This window comes from Microtus pennsylvanicus, chromosome 7 (genome assembly GCF_037038515.1).
Source record: "Microtus pennsylvanicus isolate mMicPen1 chromosome 7, mMicPen1.hap1, whole genome shotgun sequence".
Classification (NCBI taxonomy): domain Eukaryota; kingdom Metazoa; phylum Chordata; class Mammalia; order Rodentia; family Cricetidae; genus Microtus; species Microtus pennsylvanicus.
The window spans coordinates 119,536,162-119,554,266 of NC_134585.1; the positions used below are offsets into that span (position 1 = coordinate 119,536,162).

The following is an 18,105-nucleotide window of genomic DNA, read 5'->3' on the forward strand; positions in this document are numbered from 1 at the left end:
CAAAAATTTGCTTTCTCCAGTATGTCTCAGTAAACAGTCCTGCTTGTTCACCCAAATGTCAAATTTAAGACTTTTTGACACAAGATCTTGCTATGTAGCCTAGGCTACAGGGTCTCAAACTCGAGCCCTCTAGAACTCAGCCTGACAGCGGTATGGCTAGAACCCCGAAGACAAAGGCAGTGCTCGGTTTAGGAGCTGTTCTTATTCTCCTGCCATTTCCACTCAACCCATCTCTAAATCCTAAGTACCATGCTGTCTTAGAAGTCCCTCTTGACTGTCCCTTTTCCTCACTGCACAAACCAACACCACTGTCATCTCTACCTAGTGATTAAAGCCCTTGGCTAGTCTTGCCTCTGCTCTCAACTTCCACTCAGGTCACTTAGTGCTGCCAGATTAAATCTTGAATAAAACAAGTAGGAGCTTATCCCCCAGAGGAGGAAAGCACCCATGACCCCCTAGCTTCCAATGCTGCCTTGTATCCTACGATCCACACTGAACGCCTCTTGCTTCCTTACACCGCCACAAGGCTTACCTTGCGCTTCAGAGGAACTACTTCTGTTCCACCTTACTCTTCATCCTTACTCATCCTTCTAACTCTAAATACCAACCACTTCTTCCTGGATATCCACTCAGCTCCCAGAACAGGGAGATGCTTCTCTTGCTCTGTTAACACAGTCCTAAAAATGGCTCAAGTATTGTTTCTTTTAGCACTAAATCTCTACCATCTAACCCAGTGTAGCAAGTGACAAGACCTGAACCATGATTGCTCACAATATATGTTCTCTACCAATATCATTTATCTATCTCAACCCTAACCCTAGAACCCAAAAACTTCAAATGAGAATACAGGATTGCTTGGTGCTGATACCTGGTGCCTCATGTAGTGCTGCTGGAACGCATTGCCATTTTTGAAGACTTTCAGGCAATACGGGCAGAGCAAATGCCGAGTATCCTCATGAATCATCCGAAAATGGGCATCTACCTCAGAGTAGAGGGAGGAGCGATACTGACACACCTGAGGTCACGCAAGAAGGAAAATAAGAGTGAGTAACTGGAGCCATAAAAAGAAGTAACAAGGATACGCAGAGAAAGGATTCTTAAATGCATGGGTATTATTGTACTGGTCCTGTAATGGAGATCTATGTGGGTGATACGTTTAGCTGTGATAAAAACAGTAAAGGACAGACCAGTCTGAGAAGAGCCTATATTTTCTACGGAATAAAATCATCCTATCCTGAGAGGGGAAGCCCGGAGACAGACTCTCCTCTAGAAAGTCCTCACTGCCCATGTCTTCAGAGCACCTACACAGTATGTGGACAGTGGGGAGTTAGGGTATTCATTAGCAAATTTCTTTACAATCAGTTTTAAAACAAAATGCCTAAAAACCGCTCTGGAGAAAAAGGCAATACCTGGCAAACATAAGGCATCTCTCCAGGCTTATGAGTGTCCTTCATGTGCTGGAGGAACAGCGGCTCGCTCTCAAACGCCCACTCACAGATCTTGCACTTGGCTGTAAGAAGAAACACAATCTAGACATGCACCTGGATGGAAGACCTCCGGCCTCACCTCACTCCCAGTCACCAACACACGGACAAGCAGTTCTGCTCACATCTGTGCTGCCTACGGAAAACTCGTGTCCCTATGTCTCTAACTCGGTCTTTTAAAAACAAAGCTCTCTTAGAAGAGAACTATTTTCATCTTAAATTGGACATTCTCCCTTTATTTCTAAAGTCACATTCTCTGTTTATCATTTCCCACCTCCATTGTTGTCATCATTCAGTGACCTAGGAACCGACACCTTCACTGAAGCTAGGCAAGCCCTTGGTAGAAACCCTCATGACTCACTACTGTTCACAGCGTTCATCCATACAGTGTGCATCCTTCACTGCTGAGTGAGTTTTTAAATACTACATGATTTTCTGTCTGTGCCTAAGGACCAGAAAGAATTTGTTCGGAAAAGGCTGACAAACATTAAGAGATGTTTGTTTCTGTGACAGGGTCTAATTACACAGTCCTATATGGCCTGTAGCTTACAGATCATTCTGCCTCTGCTTCCCAAGTCAGAGATTAACAGTGTGTGTCACCACACTTGGGTAGACAGATGCTCTTAGCTTGTCATTAATGTCATTTCTCTTTATATATTAACAGAGTCAAGATAATTATACTCTGAAATTAGTCAATCTGTCAAGCTTGATTATAAGAATATAATTATAAGTGTTTTATAAAATTTTTAATTGTTTCATATTTAAATTACAAATTATGGCTGGAAAAGGGGGCATATTTGTATTTTCTTCTTTGTTCACTGGCCTTTCAAGTTTCTGCATATATGGAAATTATAGACTCTTAAGAGTTTTAAGTATTTTGATAAAGTTTTAAGTACTTATCAATGGTCTACCCACTTGAATCTTCTAAGTCCTTCTAAAAGTTTAACAACTACTTTTTATGAAACCTGACCACAAGATTTTCTCCCTCTCAGAATTATCTTACCCATCATTGCTATTGTATAAGGCATGTTTGTAGTATTATTTTTTTGTTTGGAGATAAGGGCTTATGTAATCCAGGCTTGCCTTGAACTCAGTGGTCTTCCTACCACTGCTTTCTAAGTACTGGTATTCCAGGCATGAGCCTGTAAACCCAACCTATAATACTGTCTTAGTCTCACACTCTATAATTATATAAGTTCCTATATTTAACATAATTTTTACATTTTCAACAAACTGGCAGTCCTCTAAAGGACATCAGAAATAGCCTGAACAGGGCGGGAGAGGTGGCTCAGTGCTTAAAGTGTACACTGCTTTAGCAGAGAACTGGAGCTCGGGTACCAGCACCTACACTCCAGCTCACAATCATCTTGAACTCTAGCTCCAGGAAATCTGATGCCTTTGGCTTCTGTGAGTCCCTGCCTAGGATTTCACATGTGTACACACACACACACACATGCACTCTTAAAATTAAAATCCCAAAGCAGGCACACACCTTAAATTTCGGCACTTGGGAGGCAGAGGCAGGTAGACCTCTGAGTTTAAAGCCAACCTGGTTTCCAGAGTGAATTCCAGGAAGCCAGGGCTATACAGAGAAACCCTGTCTTGAAAAACCATAACCAAACAAACAAAGAAATAAATATAAAATCCTGAATGCTAGGCTCACATCTTAAAATATCAACTCAATAGAGATATATGTGTGTTTTCGAGACAGGGCTTCTCTGTGTGGCCCTGGCTACCCTGGAACTCATTCTGTAAACAAGGTTAGTTTCCAACTCACAGAGATCCCCCTGATTCTGTCTCCCAAATGCTGGGATTAAAGGTGTGTGTCACCACCTCTGGCAAGAAATGTATGTTTTAAGCAAATAACTTTATTACTGTAAGTTAGTGCTCGCTTGGTCTCCTGTTTTGTAAGACATGTAACTGTACAGTCTCGCTCACCGCCTGTCTCACTGAAAGCATTCATTTACTAGTGAAGCACTTTATAATCAGGCTTGAAAGAAAATGGGGAAAGTACTTCGCCTAGCACTATCACCTGCATATAAGGACCTCTTCGCTAGTACCATCCAATAAGGGAAGAAAAGGTAACTCCCACCCCTCTGCTGGAGCTTGAGTTTTCAAACTTACTAGTAGACTCGTAGGGGCTATGGACATTTTCCAAGTGGCACTGGAGCTGGAAGGGGGTGGAGAACTGGCGATAACAGTGTTGGCAGATAGTATGACCATCCACCTCGCCGTTCTGCTGATCAAGTTCCACGTGGTGCTTCATATGGTTCATGAATCTGTATGTAACAGAGCGCAAAGAGAAAGTATAAAGTCAGTAATAAAAGAAATAATGATAGAATTATATATAAGCAAACATTATTTGCTCCCCTCCTCCAACTTCCTCTATTTGGGATAGTCTTTTTCTGAGCCTGGAAAGACAGTTCTTTTCCAATTCTGTGGGTACATGTGCGTCTATGCATGTGGACAAGTACTCACAGGTACAAGGCAGGTATGTGTGTCTAGTATGTGGACATCACAGGTACAAGTGATTAAGGAGGCCAGAGGCATTAGATCCCATGGAACTGGATTAGAGACAATCGTGAGCCACCTGATGTGGGTGCTGGGACTTGAACTCAGGTCCTCTGCGAGAGCAGAACAAACTTTAAATTTCTAAGTCCTCTCTTTAGCTCCATATAATGTGTTTTCTGTTTTCTTCTAATAATTTATTTTTATTTTATGTGCACTGATGTTTTGCCTGCATATGTCTGTGTGAGGGTGTCAGATTTCAAGAGTTTCAGACAGTTGTGAGCTGCCATGTGGGTGATGTGAATTGAACCCGAGTCCTCTGGAAGAGCAGCCAGTGCTCTTAACAGCTGAGCCATCTCTCCAGCCCTCAGATAACAGATTCTTAAAACTAAAAGTAGGTTCCGTGCAAAGAGACTGGGGTCTTTCTTACTCAAATTCAAAGGTATCCTTCATTATCATAATAAAATAATTCAACAGTATTACACACTGTAAATTCTAACAAGACTGCAGCATAGTTAAATGTTTCCAAAAAAGAAAACTTAGCAATGTAAGAAAACTTGTCCACCTTTATGTAGGGAAACCGCCAAGGCTGTTTCATGCTTACCGAATGTTGTTTTTTAGCCTTTTAGTACAATGAGGGCATCGGAAAGACGTGGCAACCTTAGGAAAGTTTGTGAGCTGGGCTACCTTGCCCCCATCCCGTCCATAATAAAAGTCATCCACCAGCATAATAAGCTTGGTCTGGATGCCATCTCCAGCATTCTCATTTGGCTCTGGTACTTTGGTGGATGGTGAGAGAGCAGGAATAGGTGTAGAGGAGGGTGTGGAAGTAACAGGTGCTGTCTTCTCAGGGGATGAGGACTTTGCTGCCAATGGAACATTGGGCTCTGCATCGAGGGACTTGCCTTTCTTCTGGTACTCAACCATTTCAGGGCAGCAGTACTGTAAAAGAGATGACATCATTCTGCTTACCTGAGACTAGGATGAGTTAAATCCATGTCACCATAGTCCCTGGGGATGGCTTGGTAATGTAGGCAGTAAGAGACATGCTGTGGGCACTGGGCTCTCTGCTCAGGACAGCCCACTGGGTCGCTGGGACTGTAGGCTGCATTACGGCAGCTTCCCTCCTGCTGTCATCTTGCTTTCTTCAATAGTCCCGGAGTTCACATTTCTCTCATCTATGTCCACACAGCCTCAAGCACAACACCTTACACTGCTCCCTCACCTGTCTGTCTAGAGCCTTGTCCCTGGCATCATTGGACTCTGAACTCTCCAGAGAAAGGTCCAACCTCTTCATTTGAACTTAGAGAAGAAAGTTACAAGACTATAAATAAAGCAGGAACCAGGTAACAGGCTTTCATTCTCCAGTGACAGAGTTAAAACTGAGCTGGGGTTATGACCACTATCCTGTGAGATCAAATCTACCATTCTAAGACAGTGTGTGTTCCATCACCTATCGGCAGTCTTTAAATGCATTCTATCATATTTTCAGTTTGCACAGCCCTTTTCACGCCCCGCTATCAGAGGACCCCATCACAGGTGGCGTCACTTACACACATGTGACCTCTCAAAGCTTCAGTGACACGGAACTGAGCATTGCACCGTGGACATATTTTCCGTCCACCGTCCTGGAGGTCAAACACTGGGATGGAAGAGGTCACTGCAAGAACGGAGAAGAATTGATAAGATTAATACAGGATACCAGGGCAAGACTACACATTCCCTGAGAAGAAAGCCCAGAGTAAAGAGCAAGCATGAGAGAGGCACATGTTTTAACTGCTCAAACTCTAGGACAGGGCTGGCAAACTGAAGCCCAGGGACTATTCTGGCCAGCAGTCTCTGTTTTGACTCAAGAGCTAGGAATGCCTTTTTACCACCACCTCTAATTAGGCAAAGTTCTTTTTTTCTCTCCCATTTATGTGTTTTTGGTTTGTTTTCAGACAGTATTCTTGTGTAATTCAGGTTAACCTTGAACTCATGATTAGCCTGCCTCTACCCCAAGTGCTGGAATAATAGGATGTGCCAGATGCTGACAGGCAATTTCCTTTTTAAAACTGTGATGGAGCTGAGCATGGTGATGCACACCTAGAATCCCAGTACTGGGGAGGTGGAGGCAAGAGGATCGGAAGTCCCAGGCCAGCTTGGTCTATAGATCTAGTTCCATTTGGCCTAGATAGGGAGACTGTTTTAAAACAAAACAAAACTAATAAATTGTGACACTGTGATACACAGAAAGCAACACTCAGCATTGTTAAGCACATTCATGTTGCGTAATTTCCAGAACCTTCTAAAAAAAACTTACTCAATTTTATGTGCATTGGTGTTTTGTCTGCACTCATGTCTGTGTGAGGGCATTGGATCCCCTGCAACTGGAGTTACAGACAGTTGTGAGCTGCCACATGAGTGCTGAGAATTGAACGCAGGTCCTCTGGAAGAGCAGCCAGTACTCTTAAATCATTGTGCCATCTCTCCAGCCCTTCAGAACCTTTCTTAACTTACAGAAACTATTTTGTGGAGAGTTTTGCCTGAAACAGTGCCTCGTGTAGCCCGTACCAGCCTTAAAGGCGCTATACAGTGGGGGCCGCCTCTGAGCTCCTGATCCTCCTCCCTGCACACCCCAGGGTCTAGGACAGATGTACACTACTACCCATGTACACGTGCTGGCACAGAGCGTGACAGTAGTTCACACAGCCTGACAATGTTTCATGTCAAAATGACTTCTTATACATACAAGTAGCGTTCTATGAACTCAAAGGGTATATTTAGGAATATGTATGTATATGCAAATACATATAATGTATGCAATAAAAACTGATGAAAAAAGAGGCCATAAGTTTGTCGGAAAGTGGGCAAGGCAATATGGGAGGGTTTGGAAGGAGGAAAGGGAAGGAAAAAATATAATTAAAATACAGTCTTAAAAATAAACAAAAAGAACTTTTGGAAAGAAAAAAAATGACTTCATTTTTAAACCTAAATATCACACCATTGTGTAAACAGGACACATTTTGTTCAGACATTCACGATTTGAGGACGATTTAGGCTGTTCTCACCTTCTGCCTAATAGAAATGCTGCTGCTACGAGCAGAGGCACACAGCTTGCTGTGCTGGTCCCCGACGTCAATGCTCTTCAATATGTGCTCAGAAGCAGAGCTCCTGAAGCATGTGTAACTAAGTGGTCTTGGAGAAACATCGTACTATTTTTCACAGTATCTGTAGTGTCATATCCCCGCCAAAAGTGCATGAGGATTCTTTATTTCTCTACATCTTTCTCTATATCCTCACCTAAATGTTCAATCTATTTTGTGTGTGAATGTGTGTATGGTCAGAACAAAAGAAGTCAGTTCTGCTCTTCAGTGTGGGTCCCAGAGATGGAATTCAGGACGCCAGGCTTGGCGGGAAGAATCTTTGCATGCTGAGCCACCATCTTATCTTGCCTGCACCATTTTGTTACTTTCAAAAACAATGGACAGGGGCTCAAGAGATGGCTCAGCTATTAAGAGCACTGGCTGTTCTTCTGGGAAATCATGGTTTCTCCAGCACTCACACTGTGGTTCACACCCATCTCACGGCCTCTTCTGGTTTCTCTGGGCACCAGGCATACATGTGGTACACACACATACAAGAAGGCAACACCCCTCCCCCCCAAAAGAGTAAAAGTAAGAGAAACAAAACAGCAACAACAACAAGAAACAATTACGACTTCCTTTTATTATATTCTGACACTGACTTAGTCAACATGCAGGAAGAAAAGTAAAATAACTTGGCTAGATCAAGGTGATATTTTCTCACAATCTTAAAACCCTCTCTGAAGAGATCTTTTGTAATTAGCATACAGAGTGAGTTCCTTATGGCATTTTCAGTCTTGGCTGAATCTCTGCCCCTATGTGTTCCTCTCATTACCTACCTGTCCCTGCTTGGACCCTTCCAACCCTAGTATTTCCTCTTCTACTTCCTAGCACATGTGCTCTATTAATCTCTATTTACCTCCTTGATCCCTACTCACCTCTCCCCAACCATTTGCCCCTTTCCTAGTTTTCTATCTCTATGTACTTACTCTTACATAAGCACACACATAGTAACATACATGAGAGAACACACAGTACTTGTCTTTCTGAGTTGGTTTAGTTGGGTCATTTATTGCTTTCTGAGTCACTATCCTAACCGGTACAGATAGCATTTCACCATGATTTTTATGTTTCCCTCAACTGATACTGCCAGCTATCTTAAGACTGTCTGCGGAGATGTCTTTCCCCAACCGCTGCAGGGGAATGGAATCCAGAGCCTCTTTGCCTCATTTAAAAAATATATTATTATTATTAGTGTTTTGCTTTTCTGAGACAAGGCTTCTCTATGTAGCCTTGGCTGTTCTAGAACTTACTGTGTATGTAGACCAAGCTGGCTTCCAATTCAGAGAACTGCCTGCCTCTGTCTCTCAAGTGCTGGGATGAAAAGCATGGGCCACACAATAGGCACAACAAAAACGTAACATTTTTTGTTAGATTTATTTTATATATCTGCACACATGCCACAGCAGGTGTGTAGAGGTCACTCCTTCCTTTGGGTAGATTCCAGGGATAGAGCTCAGGTCATCGGCCTTGGTAGCAGGCACCCTTACCCTCTGAGCCATCAGCCCGTCTGCTTTGCCCCCTCTTCAGTTGCTTAGGTTTGTTACTGTGCAGACTGCAGAAATTATTTACGAATTAGTGATCTCTCAGCACAATGTATTTCCTCCCCCTCTACAGATTCCTTTTTCACTGTGCTATCAATATTCTCTGATGCATATAAGTTTAAAATTTCAAATTTAGCAATTTTTATTCTTGCCTGTACTTTTGGCTTCCAAGAAACAGTTGTTAAATCTAATATTGCCAAGGTTTTCCCCCTATGCTTTTTCCTACAGTTTTTAGTTTTTGGTCAGTTGTTTTAGGGCAGAACCTCCCGTGTGCTGTAACAATCTTCATGCATCAACCTCCTGAGTGCTAGATAACAAGCACGAGTCACCAGACTTGGTTACTGATTTCTAAGACAGGATCTTTGGGTACAAGGCAATCCTTTTCGTGGTTTCTAAGTACCTGGATCTATTTATAGGCATGTATAACTGTCCACTTTTTTCTTTTTTCATGGTTTAGACACGTATGCATTATGCATGTGTGCATGTGCTCACTTGTAGAGGTCAGAGGCTGGCTTCCGGCCTCTCCTGCTATCACTCTCCAATTTTTTTTTTTTTTTCCCGAGACAGGGTTTCTCTGTGGCTTTGGAGCTTGTCCTGGAACTAGCTCTCTAGACCAGGCTGGCCTCGAACTCACAGAGTGCTGGGATTAAAGGCGTGCGCCACCACTGCCCAGCTCACTCTCCAAATTTTTAAAGACAGGGTCTTCTAATAAACCAGGCAGTCGCGACACCATTTCAGCTACACTGACTGGTCGTGGAGCACCATGATCCATCGGCATCCACACCCCCCCCCGTGCTGGAGTCATACACATGTGCCACCATGCTGGATTTTACTTGGGTGCTGGGGATCCACAGGTCCTCGAGCTTAGACAGCAAGCACTTTACTGAAATTCCAAATTCAGATCCCATAATAACTTTAGTTATTAATTAGTGACTGATGGGAAAGAGCCCAGTACATTGTGGGTGGGGCCATCCCTAGGCTGGTGGTCCTGGGTTCTATAAGAAAGCAGGCTGAGCAAACCATGAGGAGCAAGTCAGTAAGCAGTACCCTCCATGGGCTCTGCATCAGCTCCTGCCTCCAGGCTCCTGCACTGTTGGATAGTCCCAGTCCTAACTTTCTTTGATGTAAAGTTATAAACTAAATAAACCCTTTTCTCACCAATTCTCTTTTGAGTATGGTGTTCTGAGCTGGACGAGCCCAGCTCTCATCCATTTATCTAGTACTGGCAGCTGCTTTACACAACGGTACCAAGCCGGGCGGTGGTGGCGCACGCCTTTAATCCCAGCACTTGGGAGGCAGAGGCAGGCGGATCTCTGTGAGTTCGAGACCAGCCTGGTCTACAAGAGCTAGTTCCAGGACAGGCTCCAAAACCACAGAGAAACCCTGTCTCGAAAAATCAAAAAAAAAAAAAAAATACACAACGGTACCAGCGTAAGTTAACACGGGACAGAGCACATGCTGTGCACAGAGCCTAGGAGATTCACAGAAAGGTACCAGTCCCTGCTCTGGACCACTGAGCATCCCCAGTCACAGTCTCTCTTTCTAAAAACCTCTCTACACCATCTCAACTTTAAAAATCCACCCCAGGAGTTGATAGATGGCTCAGTGGTTAAGAGGACCAGCTGTTCCTCCACAGATTCTCAGTTCAACTCCCAGCACACACATGGAAACTCCCAACTGTCTATAGCTGTGGTCCTGTGAGATCCAATGTCCTCTTCTAGAGTGCAGACATACATGAAGACAAAATACCCACACATGTAAAATAAATAAATGAGGCTGGAGACATGGCTGCTCTTCCAAAAGACCCGAGTTCAATTCCCAGCAACCACATGGTGGCTCACAACCATCTGTAATGAGATCTGGTGCCTTCTTCTGTCCTGCAGACATACATGCAGACAGAACACTGTATACATAATAAATAAATTTTAAAAATCTTTAAAATAAATAAATAAATAAACGGTAAAAAAAAAATCACCCCAGAAAATTCCCCTCTTCCGCGAAGACATCGCTGATGACCCATCAAGAAGCTGCAGTGAAATGCTCACACCCGGCACCTTCTGGCTACACGGGCATTTCAGAAGCCTAGATCAGAGCACTACATCCCATTTCATACTGTATCACTGTTTTCTCAAGGACTGACTGGAGGCTCAGTCTCTCACATTACCTTTCACTGAAGATTCGGGTCCACTGGTTCTTTGAGCAGAACTGTTGTTGGACACCAGCACTGGCCCAGGACTCTGGCCCAGGGAAGGGACAGTGTTTAGCGTATTCACCAATTTGGCCACTTCGTTGCTATTTTCACCTGTAACCCCAGGTCGCTTCACAGTGACAAAGCTGGCAATGCTCACTGCAGGTGGAGAGGGGAAGGAGGGAGCTACATTGACCAAGTGAAACCATCTGCTTCCCACCCACTCCCCATGCTGTTCTGCATCTCCTCAGCCCAAGTCTCACCTAGTTTGGGATTCGAGGTCTGGCTGGACTGGCCCAGAGGCTGTACAGCTAGCTGCCCCAGTGAGGTTGGCTGTGTGGCAGTGGGAGTAGTGGAAGTGCTGGGAGTGGACTTGGTCTGCTGGGACTGGGACTGTGGGACAGTGCTTCTGATGGTCAGAGTAGCTGGGATGACGGTGGTGAAGGTGTTGGTGGTGGGCCTCACAGGCACTGTGGAGCCTGGCCTCACGGGGGTCATCTGAGAGAACACCTGTGGGACGCCAACTGTCGGCTTAACAAACTGTGTACCTGGGGCTTTTAAAAGAGAGACAAGAAAAGTCCCAAACCTTCATCAGCAAGCTCACCTATAACATATTTTCTTGCCTTTCCTAGAAATACAAGAACAGGAAAAAGTTATTTCCCTAAACTTTCTGAGCAGTCACCAGAGGTTACCAAGAACATCTAAGAAAGCAGTGGCTGTCCTAAGCAGCTAAGGTAGTAATTAGGAGATAGCTCCCATCACCTCCTCTGCAGACACCTTCCGCACTACACTTTTCACCTCAAGAACACAAAGAGTAGCTTGACCTCTGTATTAGGAGGAGGAGAAAGAATGGGTAGATATAGAACAAAGGTCAAATTTGGTCCTTACAATCTTTTTTCAGATTCTGAAAGTATTTTCCATTTTCTTCTATACACTCAAATAGGACAGGCAACTTCTCTACCAGAATGTCCCAAAGGGACAATTGTAGGAAATTCCACTGAAAAATACTTATGGAACACCAGAATGTCTACAGAGAAATCTAATCAGACTTATGACCTAAAAATGTCCGGTGGGCTCTGAGATCAAAAACAAAAAATTCTTTAGAAAGTCAAACTGCAGAGGCCTCCTTAATATTTTTATCCTCACTTGTGAATGTATATCCACGTGTACCACAGTGTGTACCAGTGTGCATACATAGGTCAGAACACACCTTGTGGAAATGCTGTCTCCTTCCAGCTTGTGGCTACTAGGGAGTGAACAGGCTGTCAGGCTGGGAGGTCCTTTTAGCCCTGGGCCACCTACTGGCCCTGTGGTTCCTGTATATACGATTGAATAAAGTGATTCTCCATTTGACCTGAACTGTAGAAAACCTGATACATATGAAATATGACTTAGAGGAAAATTACAAGATTCTTTTTGGTACTAGAAGTTGAATCAAAGCCTCAAGCAATGCTAAGAACACACTCTACCCTGGCTACAACCCCAGCTCCAGGGTTCTTTAATATTCCATTATTAGTAACCTTATCCTCAAAGAATATATCATTTACTTAATTTACATCTAAGGTCCTCCCACCCCCTGCCTTGGTTTGTTTGTTTCTTGAGATAAGACTGGCCTTGAATTCACAGTAATCCTCCTGCTTCAACCTCCTGAAAGCTGGATTCCAGGAGTGTGCCATCATGGCTGGCTGCATATCCAAACCTATGCTTTGAAATTAAAGTAAAATTCAATTTATAATCCTACCACAAAGATGAGTACATATATATGGAATACGAGTTGTGACTTGGCATTAACAATATTCTTTCAGGATATCAAACAATAGCTGACTTAATCAGCATATACTGACAATGACTACATAAGCCTTACTATAACTCATGAAGAGAAGTGAAAAGCTAAATATAAAAATAAAGTTACCACCCTGGCCAAAGCTTAGGAACCTTTTTTTCCCCTTTGGTTTTTTTAAAGACAGGGTTTCTGTGTTAACAGCCTTGGCTGTCCTAGAACTCACACTGGAGACCAAGAATGTTGTTGTTTTAAAAAACAAACAAACAAACAACTGGGCTTAAATTGCATTGTTTTGGTTTGATTTTTTTAAAACAGGGTTTCTCTATGTTAATAGTCCTGACTGCCCTGGAACTCACTTTGTAGACCAGGCTGGCCTCTAACTCATTAAGATCCACCGGCTTCTCTGCCTTCAGATGCTGCAGTTAAAGGTGTGCGCCACCACCACCCGGCGGGCTTAAATTGTTAAAATCGTATTTAAAATTCTTCTTTAAATACATGCCTTCAAATGCTCTAAACTATTTTGAGACAGTTAAAATAAATACCTGGATGCCAGGTTACTCCAAGGATCTCCTTACCTGGGACCAGTGTAATTGGTCTGACTGTTTGTCCTTGCTGTACATTCAGCACAATCCCAACCTGATTCATTGCATTTTGTACGGGCCGAACATTCCTTACAGGAAATCCCTGTATTAAAAAGCAAAATGACCTTTAGCACAGAGAGAAACTAGCCCTGGTTCTGACTGCAGTATGAATGACAGCCCCATATTCTAATCTAAGGGTTCTCTCTCTAGAGGTACAGCTTTCAAATAACTGAAATGGAAAACTTTAGGAAATTCTCCCATGCCATATTTTTGTAAAATGTTGTTTTGTTCTGTTTTTGCTTTTGAACTTGTTTCTTGCTATGTATCCTAGGTTGCCAACAAATTCCTAATTGTGTTTGCAAACAACTTTGTTTTATTTTGAGACAGGGTTTAAGTAGCCAAGGTTGGCCTCAAAATCAGGAATGTAGCTCAGACTAGCCTTGACTTTATGACAGTTCTGCTTCTGTCTTCCAGGAGCTGGTTTTACAGGTATGCACCACCATACCCAGCCTGTCTTTAGCAAACTATTATGTAACAAAAACAACAAAACTATGTATTCACAGACTGGTGCTTTGACAGGAAAGACCAAAATCATTACCAGTACTTTAGTGTTCCAAAATATAAAAACAATCCTTGTTTTATATGCTGCTCCTAAAGCCCACTTTAAAGGTGACAAACCTCTGATAAATTAGTAAGAGAGTATAGAAATCAGGATGCCTCAGGCAAAGGGAAGCACATGCCTTTACATTCCGCTCAGATTTGGGCTTTCAACTCCTAATTACTCCACTGTATGGTGAGCCTTCCTTCTTCAAAGGCCACTCATCTTATACATATATCTTCAAAGTCAATAAACTTACCCTAGGAGTTAAGTAGCCCAAGCAAAAAGGAACGCTTACAAGGCAAATGTTGAGGATTGCAAGGCAAATGTGAGGACTTAAAAAAAAAATTAATATTTATTTTACATGTATGAGTGTTTTATTTTGCCTGCATGTACGTATGTGCACCACAGGAGTGCCTGGTGTCTACAGAGGTCAGAAGAAGGTATCAGGAAAATTCTGTAACAGTTATGAGTTGACATGTGGGTGTTTGGAATTAAACCTGGGTCCTCTGCAAGAGCAACAAATGCTCTTGACCAGCAAGCCATCTCTCCAGTCCTGTGTGAAGGCCTTCTTTTGCCTTTTTTTTTTTTTTTTTGGTGATGGGGTTTCTCTGTGTAACAGCTCTGGCTGTCCTAGAACTCACTTTTGTAGACCAGGCTGGCCTTGAGCTCACAATCTGCCTACCTCTGCCTCCAGGGTGATGGGATTAAAAGTATGCCACCATTGCCCAGAGGTGTCAAGGCTTTCTAATTCTAACTTTCCCCATGATTTCTGCCCAGATTTTAGTCAACTCAACAGACCTCTAAGGTGTATGGCAGAAAATATGCAGGCATGATGCTATACTGGGCATTTCACAAGGAAGAGAAGTAAAGAGAACCTCAATTCAACAGGCAAGACTCAGAAGCATTTCTAATGGTGAAGACACTGCCTAAGGTAGAGCTTTGGGAGGCCCACAGTCCTAGTTCCTCTACAAGTCCCAGAATTCAAAGTCCTACTCACCTGGGTAGTGATGAATATAGGCTGTGAGGCCACAGAGGAGTTAGTCACATGATTGGCATTCTGCATGACCTGGACAGGTCTCAATACTGGTTGAGTAACCATTGTTCCCAGTCCTGGTGCTGGATTCTGGGTCAGAATGAGTGGCTGACCACCTTGTTGAACCAAAGTATTACCAGCTAAAGGGTAACAGACAGGCAAAACAGGGGAGAACAAAAAGAAAGGGATTTTAGAGCATTGCTAAACGTGTTCTGTAAGAAACGGTGTCTCAGATGCCAAAGTTATTTAGCTTCCACTACTCACCTCAGGCTTAATGTCACCAAACTCACTAAAACTTAAGCTTCCACTCAGGAGGCAGAGGCAGGCAGATCTCTGTGAGTTCAAGGCCAACCTGATCTAAAAAGTGAGCTCCAGTAGAGGCTCCAAAAGCTATACAGAGAAACCCTGTCTCGAAAACAACAACAACAAAAACAAAAGCAAAACAAGTAAACCCTAGCCCCAAGCTCCATGCAGCACCATCGCTAACAGAAAACAAAGGGTCAGGGCAGTGCAGCCTGATGAAGGCTGGAAGACACTAGCTCCTCTCTCCACACTAACGCTTTCTCCCCAGTCAGCACAGCAAAGACAAGAATTTCTTATTTTAGAAAAAAAACTCTATTTGTAAGAAGGTAATTTGTTATTAACTAATCCCCTTACATTTTTCACAATTGTTTATTGTAAATGTGTGCTTGAGTTCCGTGTTCCATGTCCCATGTGGGAGGTCAGAGACAATGTGTGTGAGGTAGTTCTCAGGTCCTCAGGCTGAGTGGCAAGTGCCCTTTACTCATCAAGCCATCTTGCTGGCCCTAAATTTATTTTTGTTTGAGAAAGGGTTCAGGTAGTATGAATCAAATAACATCCGACATTCTTCCATAGGAAATACCCTGTGGAGGTTTGGGTAAAAATGGCCCCTTATAAGCTCACATAATTGAATGCTTGGGTCATAGTTATGAAATAGTTGGAGAAGGATTGGGAGGTGTGGCCTTGTCGAAGGAAGTGTTTTCTGAGGTAGCCTTGTTATAGCCTAGACAGGCCTCAAACCACCCAATATTCCTGACTCAACCTCCTAAATGCTGGAATTACAGGTAATAAATGCATAAATCTTATCCAGCACTCACTGTAGCTCTCTGTAAGTGAAATATCAATGTACCTTTTATAATCTACTGTTAACACATTAATCAAACAATGGGAAGTATGATAACCAAAACTGTTAGATAGGAGCTGGGTAAGAAGGGAGGTAGTGGCACATGCCTTTAGTCCCAGTACTTGCGAAGCAGAGGGAGACAGATCTCTGAGTTCAAGACCAGCCTGGTTTACATAGTGAGTTCCAGGACATCCAGGGCTACACAGAGAAACCCTATCTCAAAATAATAAAAACAAAAAACCAAACCAAAACAGAATGTCAGAAAGGGCTGGAGATGTAGCTCAGTTGGCAGAGTGCCTTCTAGCATAGATGAGGCCTTTGGTTTAAACGCCAGCACTACACAAGCCAGGCTTGTGTTACATGCCTGTGATCCTGGCATCAGCAGGAAGTCACAGTCATCTGTTGCTATAGCAAGTTTGAAGCCAACCTGGTAAACAAGTCTAGGCTCAAAAAGAAAAAAAGAAAGAAAGAAAGAAAGAAAACCAAAATGTGTGTGTGTACACACCTGTAAATCCAGCACTTGAGAACGGAAGCACAAACATCAGGAACACAAGGCCAGCCTCAGCCAAATAGAAATTTCAAGGCTAGCCTGGGCTATATGAAATCCTGCCTCAAAATCAAAATAGAGGGCTAGAAGAAAGCTGGCTCAACAGTTAAGAGCTTTTGTTGCTCTTGTAGAGGATGTGGATTTAATTCCCACTGCAACCATCTCCTGCTGGAGGGGATTCAATGCCTTCTTCTGACCTACAATGGCTCCAGGTGCACACATGGTGCACAGACATAATACACATAAACTAAATAAACTAATTAATTTAAAAGACAAACAGGTATGAGGCACACATTTTTAAATCTCAGTACCTGGGAGGCAAAGGCAGAGTCAAAAGGATCTATGAATCCCAGACCAGTCTAGTCTACAGAGTGAGTTTTAGCCAGAGTTGTATGGCAAGACCCACCCCCCATAAGAAACAACAAAACAATTAAAGCTATTAGCATTAAGATAACAAGATAGTCACTACTATGTACAAGAAAAAGTAGGGGAAATGTATGAGTCTATTTTTGTAAAAAGCCATCACTACACAGTATACAAAAGTGTATAAAGGTAACATTCGCATAAATGAAGAACTACAAATAATCACTTCCACATGATAGGACAGCTAATCCCCACCCCTTTTGACTTTGTTTCCTAGATTTTCTCTATTTTCTTCTCTCTCTTACTCCATTTTTCTTTAAAACAAGGTCTTGCTATGTAGCAGGCGGACCTTGAACTCACAATCCCAAGTATCATGATCACAGACAGGTATGCACCAATGTTCCTTCACACCTTGCCCGCCTCTAAGATTTTGTTGTTTTGTTTTCTGAGAGGGTTTCTCTGTAGCTTTGGAGGCTGACCAGGAACTCACTCTGTAGACCAGGCTGGCCTCCCTGACAATCACTTATTTTTATTTTGTGTGTGCATGTGGAGGACAGTGACTAGTCTCAGGTGCTGTCTGTCTTGTTTTGGTTTTGGCTTTGAGACAAGTCTTTCACTGGCCTGGAACTAGATGAGAAGGCTAGGCTAGACAGTGAGCCCCAAGGATCCACCAAAACTTTGCATGGGTCATGGGACTCTAACTCAGGTCCTTGTGCTTGTGTGGAAAGACTTTAATGACTGAGCCATTTCCCAAGCCCCTGCTCTTCTTTATCTGTTAGAGGGTCCTAACTCAGGGCTTTGCCATACTATGCATGTATTCTAACTGAGCTTCATCTCCAGACCCACAGATTATTCTTACAGCAATAAAATGGATCTCTAAAGGAAATAAAATGCCTACTTAGGGGGCTGGAGAGATGGCTCAGAGGTTAAGAGCATTGCCTGCTCTTCCAAAGGTCCTGAGTTCAATTCCCGGCAACCACATGGTGGCTCACAACCATCTGTAAAGAGGTCTGGCGCCCTCTTCTGGCCTTCAGGCATACACACAGACAGACTATTGTGTACATAATAAATAAATATAAAAAAATAAAAAAAATTAAAAAAAATGCCTACTTAGGGGGACAAAGCAGAAGAAACCAAGTTTAGGGCTAGCCTGGGTAGTTTAGGTAAACTCTACTCCAAAACAAATACTTAAAAGGGGGCTGGC

The 18,105-nt window shown here is 43.1% G+C and overlaps 1 protein-coding gene across 2 annotated transcripts in view; it reads right to left on the reverse strand.

Annotated features, from left to right (window-relative positions):
• Positions 1–18,105, reverse strand: part of Pogz (pogo transposable element derived with ZNF domain) — a 57,304-nt gene that overhangs the window by 7,504 nt on the left and 31,695 nt on the right. The window contains exons 5-13 of one of the 2 annotated variants that reach the window (XM_075978237.1): positions 14,812–14,987; positions 13,208–13,316; positions 11,113–11,403; positions 10,826–11,035; positions 5,546–5,652; positions 4,597–4,934; positions 3,609–3,763; positions 1,410–1,510; positions 869–1,015 (exon numbers count right to left, since the gene is read on the reverse strand). In XM_075978237.1, the coding sequence (XP_075834352.1) occupies positions 869–1,015; positions 1,410–1,510; positions 3,609–3,763; positions 4,597–4,934; positions 5,546–5,652; positions 10,826–11,035; positions 11,113–11,403; positions 13,208–13,316; positions 14,812–14,987 (1,634 nt within the window). The remainder of the gene's footprint in view (positions 1–868; positions 1,016–1,409; positions 1,511–3,608; positions 3,764–4,596; positions 4,935–5,545; positions 5,653–10,825; positions 11,036–11,112; positions 11,404–13,207; positions 13,317–14,811; positions 14,988–18,105) is intronic. The other variant, XM_075978238.1, reaches the window with a different exon arrangement.